This window comes from Pipra filicauda, unplaced genomic scaffold, assembly GCF_003945595.2.
Source record: "Pipra filicauda isolate LSUMZ 115617 unplaced genomic scaffold, ASM394559v2 scaffold285_size1263560_pilon, whole genome shotgun sequence".
NCBI classification, from domain to species: Eukaryota; Metazoa; Chordata; class Aves; order Passeriformes; family Pipridae; genus Pipra; species Pipra filicauda.
Window position 1 is genome coordinate 415,199 of NW_024104404.1, and position 10,415 is coordinate 425,613.

At 46.4% G+C, this 10,415-nt stretch overlaps 1 protein-coding gene and 1 long non-coding RNA gene across 2 annotated transcripts; one reads left to right on the forward strand and one right to left on the reverse strand.

Moving 5' to 3' along the window:
- Positions 1-273: 273 nt before the first annotated feature.
- Positions 274-8,550, forward strand: SLC35E1 (solute carrier family 35 member E1). Its single transcript, XM_027724493.2, has 6 exons — positions 274-680; positions 1,166-1,236; positions 1,602-1,739; positions 2,373-2,498; positions 2,975-3,220; positions 3,849-8,550. The coding sequence occupies exons 1-6, from the start codon at positions 293-295 to the stop codon at positions 4,080-4,082; spliced, it is 1,203 nt and encodes a 400-aa protein (XP_027580294.1). The 5' UTR covers positions 274-292; the 3' UTR covers positions 4,083-8,550.
- On the reverse strand, positions 6,369-10,368 carry LOC113989689. Its single transcript, XR_003541358.2, has 3 exons — positions 10,239-10,368; positions 9,129-9,391; positions 6,369-8,713 (listed from the first exon to the last, which is right to left on the reverse strand). It is a non-coding gene; the product is annotated as an uncharacterized LOC113989689 (long non-coding RNA).
- Between the last annotated feature and the right edge of the window lie 47 nt (positions 10,369-10,415).

A 10,415-nucleotide genomic window follows, 5' to 3' on the forward strand; every position in this document is an offset into this window, starting at 1 on the left:
AAAACCACCTCCCAGCGGGGCTTTCCATGCGGTTTTGTGTCCCGCGGGTCATTATAACCCCTCGGGGCCCTCCCGGGGCTCGACCCCCCCGGGTTGCGGGGCCGGGGCTGCGGGGCGCGGGGGGGATGCGCGGGGGGCCGGGGGGCCGGCGGGGCGCGGGGGGAGCGCGGCGGGGCCGCGGGGCAGGTGCGGAGGAAATGACGGCGCTGCCGCGGCCCCGCCGGGGCCCCGCGCCCGCCCCGCCCCAGGAAGCGACGCGCTGGCGGCGCTGACGTTCGGCGGCTCCGCAGCGATGGCGGCCCCGCTGGCGGCTCCCGCCGGGCCCGGGGCCGGGGCCGGGGGGGCGCGGGGCGGGCGCGGGCCGGCGCTGCGGGAGGGGGCGCGGGTGTCCGCGCTGTGCCTCGCCTGGTACGGGCTCAGCGCCGGCGGCAACGTGGTCAACAAGCTGCTGCTCGGCGGCTTCCCCCGGCCCGTCACCGTCTCGCTGTTCCACATCCTGGGGCTCTGCGGGCTCCTGCCGCCGCTGCTCCGCGCCTGGAGGGTCCCGCCCGCCGGCCCCGCGCAGCTGCCGCCCCGCGCGTACCCGCGGTACATCCTCCCGCTCGCCTTCGGGAAGTATTTCGCCTCCGTGTCCGCGCACGTCTCGCTCTGGAGGGTCCCGGTGTCCTACGCGCACACGGGTGAGGATCGAGGGGCGGGCGGTGCCCGGGGGGTGCCTTGTCCTCGGGGGGATGCCCGGGGGGGTGTCCTGGGGCCCTGCATTTGCTTGTACTGGTGCCCAGCGTGGTGACCTGAAGCCCCGTGTGTGTTCATGTCGGTGCCCAGGGCAGTGTCCCAGTACCCAGAGTGTGCTGGTACCAGATCCGGGTGCGGTGACCTGAAGCCCCGTGTGTACTTATTCGAGTGCCCAGTGAGGTGTCCCAGTACCCGCTGGGTGCTCCTGTCGTTTCCCAGTGGGTGCCCAGTGCCGTGTCCTGGTCCTCGGTGGGTGCTGGTGCCAGATCCAGGATCCAGGACCTGGTGTGTGCTCCTGTGGGTGCCCAGCACAGTGTCCCAGAGCCCCAAGCCCCAGCCTGTGTTGGTAGCAGTGCCCAGCAGGGTGACAGGGAGGGATATCCCAGCATGGCCCAGGGTGTCCCCATGGATGTTTTCCTCCCGTCCCCAGTGAAAGCCACGATGCCGATTTGGGTGGTTCTCCTCTCGCGGATCATCATGAAGGAAAAGCAGACGACGAAGGTGCGGACAGGTTTGCTGAGGTTTCTTCTCTTGGTGCTGTTTGAGGTGTGCTGTGCTGGCAGGGGCAGCAGAGCTCGGGCTTTGGGTAGCTGGGTGGGGTTTGTGACTGGAATTAGATTATGCAGATTTTCAAGTTCCTTTTCCTTTTATTAAGAACATAAATCGTGAACACTGAGCAAGGTGATGCTCTATAGTGTCTATTTTAGTTACTTAATTTCCTTGAGCTACAGTAGTATAAAAGTTGATCCCTGGTTCTGTTGCTTTATTCATCCTTCTCCTTTCCCCCCTAAATCATCAGGATGTATAAACTGAGTTGAAATTAAAGTTCTTAGAAGATGCAAGGTACTCCTCTCTTCCTCTCCCAGGTGTACCTGTCTCTGATCCCCATCATCACTGGTGTCCTGTTGGCCACTGTCACAGAGCTTTCCTTTGACATGTGGGGACTCATCAGTGCACTTGCTGCTACTCTGTGCTTTTCCCTTCAGAACATCTTCTCAAAGAAGGTAACACTTCTGCTCTTCATAGTGTTGCTCAGTGGCATCATTCTTTAGCAGACAGTATGCACTTGCAAGTACACATATATATATTTTTAGTTGATTTTACAGTCAAAGGAGCCCAAAGGGATGGTTGCTGTTTCGTGTGCATGTTCCTGCAGCTCTTCCTACCTGTTGAAGCTGAAAATTGTGCAGAACTCAGAGTTTATCCTGAGCCTTTTCTTTACTCCTCATCATGGATATTTTTTTTTTCTACTGACAGTTCAGTAGTGCTTAAATTTTACAGTTCATTTGAAGGCTTTTAATGTATCTTGTATCAAATCTTTTCTCTGTAGTGAACCACTCAGTGTCAACACTGGGCCCTCCTTGAAATCTTAGAAACAAAATTAAAATGTGTGTCTTGGCTCTAGTTAGTTACAAAATGATTTCTGGTTTGTAGAGCTTTTAAAATATATTAATATCTTATTGATACCAAGAGTCACCACTCAAAAAAGCATATTTTTTTCAAATGGACATCTGTTTTTCTTTGGTCAGGCTTATAAGAAATTCATACTCTGACAGTATTTGCTTATTTTTCTAATTTATCTGTCACCTAAAGCTGTTGCTGTGTCTTTACTGCTGTTCAATAATGGCTTTTGTCAGGTGTTAAGAGATTCCCGAATCCATCATCTTCGGTTGCTGAACATCCTCGGGTGCCATGCTGTGTTCTTCATGATCCCAACGTGGGTTTTGGTAGATCTTTCTTCCTTCCTAGTGGAGAATGACTTGGTAAGTGTCGTATTTGGGAGGAGGAACTGTTTGCTATTAAGAAAGGAGTTCAGTAAAGTAAATAGAACCCAACAAGAAACGCCACCGCCCAACCAAAAAAGTGCACTAAAGTGTTTCAGTGTAGTTCCTTATCAGCAGGGAAGGAAATGTTGTGAAACACCTGCAGGTTGTTTCACAAACAATGTACACAGTGTTTATCCTGAGAATTCCTGTCAGGGTTAGGAGAGGCAGCTTATGGGAACAGTGGGAATCCTGGGAGCTGGAGATGGGAACAAAGGCTCCCGAATGTGTGGGGCAGGTACATCCTCTGGGTTCTCCGAGTTGGTACTTGCACAGTGGTCGTGCTTGGGGCCCCTTTAGAGTGAAGCTGAGATATCCCTCCTGCCAGTGGCAGGTACGAAGTGCCTCAGGTTGTGTTTGGGTTGTTACCTGAAACCTGAGATAATTTTTTTCTCCTCCTGTTTGCTTTCACGCAGAGCTCGATGTCTCATTGGTCCTGGACCTTGATGCTGCTTGTAATCAGTGGGTTCTGTAACTTTGCCCAGAACGTCATTGCCTTCAGTATCCTCAACCTGATCAGCCCCCTCAGTTACTCTGTGGCCAACGCCACGAAGAGGATCATGGTGATCACGGTGTCCCTCATCATGCTGCGCAACCCCGTCACGAGCACCAACGTCCTGGGGATGATGACGGCCATCCTCGGGGTCTTCTTGTACAACAAGGTGAGGGGCTGCTTGGTTTACTCAGGAAATGCAGTTGGAACACTCCAGTAGCTTTGAATTATTTTTTGTACAACAAAAATGGCACAAAAATGTGGAGCATGGGGCGTAAAGCTCCATTGCAGGGTGTGGCCCAAGCGAAGGACTTGTGTGCTTGGGTCTCTCACAAACTTCAATTTTGATCTTCATGTTTTCTTGAAAAGGGAAGATTGGGAAGTAACTCAAGCCTTTTGAGCAAAAGAGCAGCTTGTGTTCATTTAGCATGTGAGAGGAATTAGGGTTTTATTAGAAGCTATTAATATTTTAAGACTCTTAACAGGCATAGAGAGTGATTAATTGTAGAATTATTTGTAGATTAATTGTTTGCTTTTTTTGGGGTGTATGAGTATGTCAGGTGGTATTTAAAAAAAGGCTGTCTCCATGGAGGGGGTTGTTAGATATTGGAAGGGGCTGCCCAGGGAGGTGGTGGAGTCCCCACCCCTGGAGGTGCCCAGGGAACAACTGGACGTGGCACTCAGTGCTCAGGGCTGGGTGACAAGGTGGGGACCGAGCACAGATTGGACTCGACGGTCTCGGAGTTCTTTTCCAACCTTAGTGATTCCGTGAAAAACATTCCTTCTCCCTTTCCCAGACAAAATATGATGCAAACCAAGAAGCAAAGAAGCAGCTGCTTCCCGTCACAACTGGAGACCTTGTGAATTTGGAACGGCACCGAAACCCTCCTGAGAAGTCTCAGAACGGACTGACAGGGTTCGCCCAGCACGGAGACCTTCAGTACGGCCGGACCAACGTCCTCACAGACCACTTCCAGTACGGCCGGCAGAGCTACCCCACCACCTACAACCTGAACCGTTTTGATATCTAGAGTCCTGGCAGGCAGGTACAGACTGTGAGGTCAAAGTGTCCCCAGCATTATCAGAGACTGTCAGTACATCCATGAATGTCACAAAGCCATTTACTGTGTGTTTGGCAGCAGGGCAGTTGTGTGTGTAGGGGAGCGGCACAAACCTGCAGCTGCTGCTGGGCAGAGCTTTAAACGTGGAGCAGCCAGAGCTGAGACTGGAACCAAACCTTGTGCAGAGATCCTGGTGAGGTGCTCGTGTGTAACTGCAGAGTGGAACATCTGTCACTGCTCCTTTCGAAGTCTGTCAGCTGGTTATTCTCTTGACAGCTGAATTCTGGCCAGTATCTCGTTTCCACGCTGGTAACGTCACCTTTAATTTGTTCTCTAATAATGTTTTAATGATACTTTTAATGAAGCTTTCGGAAAGAAGTGGAAGTGAAGCATATTTCTGGTTATCAGGATTTGTCTGAGGAGGATTGACTGAGGTGTCTCAGCTGCAGACAAGTAAACCTGAGTTCATCTCCAGCATCCGTGGAACTCCACCTGGGTGTTCACTACTCTCGTGCCTCTGCCTTCAGTCCTGGAGGACAAACCAGAAGTGTTTCTGAAGGAGCAGACAGTGGAAGGATGGATCTTCCCCAGAATTGTGCTTCAGGCACAGAGAAACAGTTCTCCATATCACTGTTGCCCCGGTCGCTGTAGAGAACAACCAAGCCAAGCTTAAAATCGTAGTTGTTTCTGAATCATGTAAGTCCTGTAACTTCAGACATTGCTCTTCCTTGGCCATGCAGGAAACTCCTTCACAAATAAAGTGTTTGGAATAATATGATTTTATTTTTTACTTGCTTCACACCTGTTCTTCCAAAACTCTTTTGTTGCTTTAGAGATTGAGAGCTGTAAGGTGTTTTGTTCTCAGTTTTAAGCATACAATGTGCTGTCTTATATGATTCATATCTTATGAATGCATTGGTTTGAATAATCATAATTCTTAATTGTTTCTTGAGTCTTTTTAGCCCCTAATTGTTTTGGTTTTTTTTTAATTTCTTAATTACTGCTGTTGGAGTAACTGTGTGGATTTAGCCTGACTTCCACTTTCTGCTGAAAGAAGTTAAATTTTGTATCCTGTGCTGTTCCTGCAGCTCTCCTGGCTTGAATAGGAAACTAAGGAGAAATTATTTGAATGAGCAGTAAACAGATGATTTATGGTTAAGAGCTGATTCAGTATAAATGAACATAATTAATTTCTAGGCAAGGTGATTGTGTGTGTCAGGTACTGCATTTCTGCATGGAGTGAAATTCCTTTGAATGAAGTGAAACCCAACTTTGAACCTGGGTTTCACTGAATCAGATTTTTGGTATTGCTTCAGCAAAAGATTTTTAGGGGCCTTCTTTCCTTCCCAGACAAGCTGTTGTACAGGGAGACTTTGATAGCATAATTATTATGCTTTTACTAGAGGGGTAATAGACACCAGTGACAAAATTCAGGGTGTGACACAGAACACTCCCTCCTCTTATTTATTGCTTTACAAGGTGACCATTTCCATGATGTGAGATGATGACTTGGCTCCTTTCTGGATAATAAAGAATTTATTTTTTAAAGTGCAAAATCAAGCTGAATCTTACTCTTTTGGCTGCTGGGGTGGTGGTTACATAAACAGCCTTCCACCATACAGTCCAAAAGAGGAATTGGTCCTTCTGAAACTTCAGAGATGGGTTCAATTTGCTGCTACTGTGTGTGAGCAGAACTTCCTTGCCTTGACTGGAGTCCAATCTGTTCATGTAGCTTAGAACTTGGGCTTTTAGGTTAGAAAATCTAAATAAATCTGTCCCTAACCAGGTGAACAAGGTCACGAGGAAAGTTTTCTTTCAGGTGAAAGAACTGCCCGTTCCAATATTAAAATATGTATAATTGTTTCTTTTTAATAGGGGGAAAGTGCCAAACGTGTATTTCTGAGGCTCACTTCCCAATATGTGGATGCTTTTACATACATGTAAAAAGGATTTTGTGGGCTCTGGATTTGGATTAGGTGCTGACTCTGCAAAAGACTGATTTGAGGGTGAGAGATTTAGGCTGAGATTTTCAAGAGGAGCTGAAGTTCAGCTGCTTTCGAGGGAAGCTGGTTGTGACCTCTTAGACACCTGCAAACTGAACTGTGTTCTTTATGCCTGTTTCCCTACTTCATTTCACCCTGGGGGGGTGAAATACCAGAAAAAAAGTAGCATTGGGACCCCAGGGATGTGCAGGGCTAACATGAGTTCTTCTGTACATGTGTTGGCTGCTGTGCCACCTTCATACAACCCCAGCTGTAACGTGGAGCTAATCCCCACAGATCAGAGCCTTTATTAAATACATTTAGGTGGTTTCCTTTTAAAGAACATACCCAGACCTTTTTTGCAACAGTTCTCATAGAAAGCTTGCACTGCACATTTACCATGGCAGGTCTTTAGCTCAGGTTTTTCTTTCCAGCCTGGCAGCAGGTTGCAGGGCTTTCTGTTGAAAATTACTTGTCCCAAATTCCAGTCTGGGCTCGTGGCCTCGCTGTGTCTCTGAAGTAAAGCTCCTGTGCTTGCAAAAGGGGGCTGACCCAAATGAGGATATTGTCTATTTAGGGCCCAGAGAGTGAATCCCTTCCCTGGAGACTCCTGGCAGTGCTCCTGCTCCTGCAGTTCAGGTCTGTGGTCAACAGGGATAATTGTGTGTTGTACAAGGTGTAATTAAAACGGTCGAGCGAGGCCGTTCCAGGAGATGGTTTTGCTGAATCCTGAATCCCAGTCCTTAAGCAATATTGTCCACATTCAGGGAAAGGAAGTTTCTGATGCTGTTGTAATATATATTTTAAATCTTGGACCTCTGTGGGATTTTGTTTGGCAAAGTGGGACGTTTGTTTTACCGTGGCTTGTAAATGAATGACGTATTTAACTCTGTACATAGGTGTGTAGAAAGTACGGAAACACTGGAATAAAAAGGGCAAATCCAGACAATCTTGTATAATGACCCTGCTATTAAAGCCAGGAGGGTTGGTTTGGGTTTATTCCTTGCCATAATGGCCACCTGTGAGGAGCTGGGTTGATGTTTTGCTGTGTGGGTAATGCCTCTCTGGGTGCTTACAGAGTCTGAAGCTCCTGTAACCGGGGTTAGGACACCGGTGACTGGTATCCTTTGAGATGTTTTGATTTCCATTATGCATTTTTAACATGTAAATACATCCCAACATTGGGAAATTCTTCCCAATGGATAGTTCTAGAGGTATCAAACCAAATCTGTCCCTCTGTGTGGGTTTTCTGTTGGTGGTTCCAAAGAGTATTTGGTGCTCTCTCAAGAGATCTTCAAAATATTTCCCTTGCAGATTCAATTTTAGTACCCAGTAGTGGTTAGAGCATCTTTATCATCTGGTAAAATGCTGGTGGTTTTTAAAGAACTGGATGCTGAATAAAATTGAGGCAATACTTAGGACTTGTAGGTGTAGAGTGATTTATAAAAATAGTACCAGTAATTTGGGGTCAACTCCTGATGATTCCTGAAAATCAAGAGCTTTCCTTTCTACTCTGTGTCCAAACCCACATTTTTCTGATGTAGCATTTTTGCAGCAGAAGGAACTTCTGCCACGTAGCTCTTTGTGAAACAGGTGCAATATAAATAAAGGGGAAGTTCTGTTTTTCCAAAGCTTGAATTTCTGAGCCGTGTTGTGGAGCTGTTAAAAACAAAATCGAGAGCTCTTTGTGGTGATGGCCCAGGCCAGTGAAACAAATCTGGTGACCCTGAAGTGACAGGTGGCACTCACTGAAAAAAAAAAAAATAAAAAAAGGCCCTTTTTATTGCTTTTTTATATTAGAACTCCAAAAATTGATGTGAATATGGGTGGGTTTACAAAAAAAGCCTCCCAACCACCCCCACACTCCTTTCTGGGTGAAATCCTGCCCTTCAGCAAATGAACACTTTGGTGTTGTTTTCCTGTTCTTCAACTCCTGTCCTGTGGAGTTCTGGATGTCACTGGGCCAGAAGCTCCCTGTGGATACTGCTGGGATCCCATATGGGATACAAGGGATTCCACGACGGGAATAACCCCACTGGGGACTTCCAGGTACTGGGACTCCTTCCTGCCTTAAACCAGGTGTGCAGGTTTTTGGCAGACACCTCTGCAGCTTTTGGGGCATTTTGGGGATAAGCTGAGGAATGTGGCAGCTGAAGGGTGTCCGAGCAGGCTCTGATGGAAAATCAGGAATGTTGGTGTTGGGATGGAAGGTGGCAGCAGGAAAACTTACATAAGCCAAAATTTGAACTTAATCTGGTCTTCTGGGGTCTGTGAATCTCCAGGACTGCAGAGTGACTCGGAATCATGGGCTGAGTCCGTATTATGATGCTTTTTTTTTCGTTTGTAATTTGGATACATGGGAACATCCATCCTCCCGAGGTTTTATATCTGTAGATGATACAGTGGGGTCTTCATGGTCTGTCTTGTTAATAATAAACAGTTCTGCCTCTTTGTGAGGAAGTCTGAGTGTCCTCTGTGTGATGGGAAATCCTGTGGAGTGAATTTAATGCCTGAGACTGAAGAAGACAGTGATTCCAGCTCCAGATCCACGTTGGATATTGAGTTTGGCTTTTGGCCTTGGGTGATTCCAAGGTGATCCACTTGTAGATTCAGTTTTACCTAAAATATCAAAGGACACCAAATTATTTGGGCCCTGCTTTGAGTTCTCATGTCTAGGAAATGGTCCTCAGGTGTGGGGGGGGGTTGTGGGGGTTTTTTGAATCGTGGAAGTGGAGAAGTTGAGCCATTTCTGCCGTGCCTTGGACCCTTTGGCTTGGATGTAAAAGTGATCCCTCAGCACCTTGCTTTTGAAGGAATGGTGTCCTGAATCCCACAGGTATGTAAATGTGGTGTATTTTTAATCCCACATGGAAAAACAACAGGGAACTTCCCTTGCACCCTTTCAGGTGCAAAAGGAAAGTTAAGGGCCAGAAATGAACATTTTTGCTTTAACTACATTAAGAAATGAAGTCACTTAACAGCAACAAGTGCCTGTTTAATGTCCTTGTGTAGCATCTGCACTTTCATTCCTTACCAGCTGTATTTTCGGTTCAGTTTGCTCTCCACTGAGCTTCCCACACATCCGTGTTCCTTTTTCCATCATTCCTGTGGTATCTGTGGAGCTTGAGTGCTCTGGCTTGTCCCCCAAGGGGAATCAGTGCTAAATTACATGCTTGGTTTTAATTCTGTCCATTCTTTTAATGCCATTTATTAATTTCTGGCAACTTGAGTTGCATCTTGGAGGTGGTGGTTCCAGAGCAGAGGAGGCACGTCTGCAGCTCTGCAGGTACCAGGGAGCTGAGGGGGAGAGGAGTGTAAAGATCTGTCAATGAAAAGGGTAAAAAATGCCTCTATCTTTATATCTGACAACAGAATTTACTTATAAAAATCCCTGCTTAGGTAACAGCCAAACTAAAAGTCAGGTTATTACCAGGCTGTTGATGCTTTATCAGTGCCTCAGATGCCTCGTGCTCTGAAAAATCCATATTTAGGGGGTTGTTTTCTGGGGTGGTTCAAGAGTGCTGAGAAATCTCTTCACGTCTCCCTTGTGAGATGAGGTGTTATCTCATTTTCAGAGTGAATAATGCGGAATTATTCTGCATTTTAATCCCCCTCAGTTTTAATCCCCCCCCAAATTTTAGGTGCCCACCTGAGAAATCAGAGCCCACAGGGATGTAGTACACTGGGTTTGTTTTACTGGCTTTGATCACAGTGGCACCTTTCTGTGGGTCGAAATTAAGGTTCCAATGGGACGCCAAAAAAAATATAATTAATTAGACTAAAATTAAAAATTAATTTGACTAGAAATTTAAAAATTTGAAAATTTAAAAATTTAAATCAACGATAAAAATTTAAAATAAAAATTTTAAATTAATCCAAAAATTAAAATGTTAACATTAACCCCAAAATTAAGAATTTTAAAATTTAAAAAAAATAAAAAGTTAAAATCGATTCGAAAATCGAATTTTTAAGATAAAAAGAACAAAAATTTAAAATTAGTTTGAAAATCAAAATTTTAACATTAAAAAATTAAGATTGATTCGGAAAATTTAAATTTTAACATCAAAAATTAATTCGACTAAATCTCGAGGCGTTGTTCAACCCCAGTTATCTGTTTAAATAACTAATAATGCAGACTTTTGACCTGCAGCGCGTCAGGCACCTCCCCAGCAGCACTCCACTCTGTTCTAACTCTCGCTCGAGCAGCGGAACCGCCTCTTTATCCCTTATTTCCTCAGAATTGTTCTTCCCTCCCCTCACGCCGGTCCCGCCTCAGGGACGGGCAGGGCGGGAGGGGGAGCCACGTGACCTGCGCCGCGCG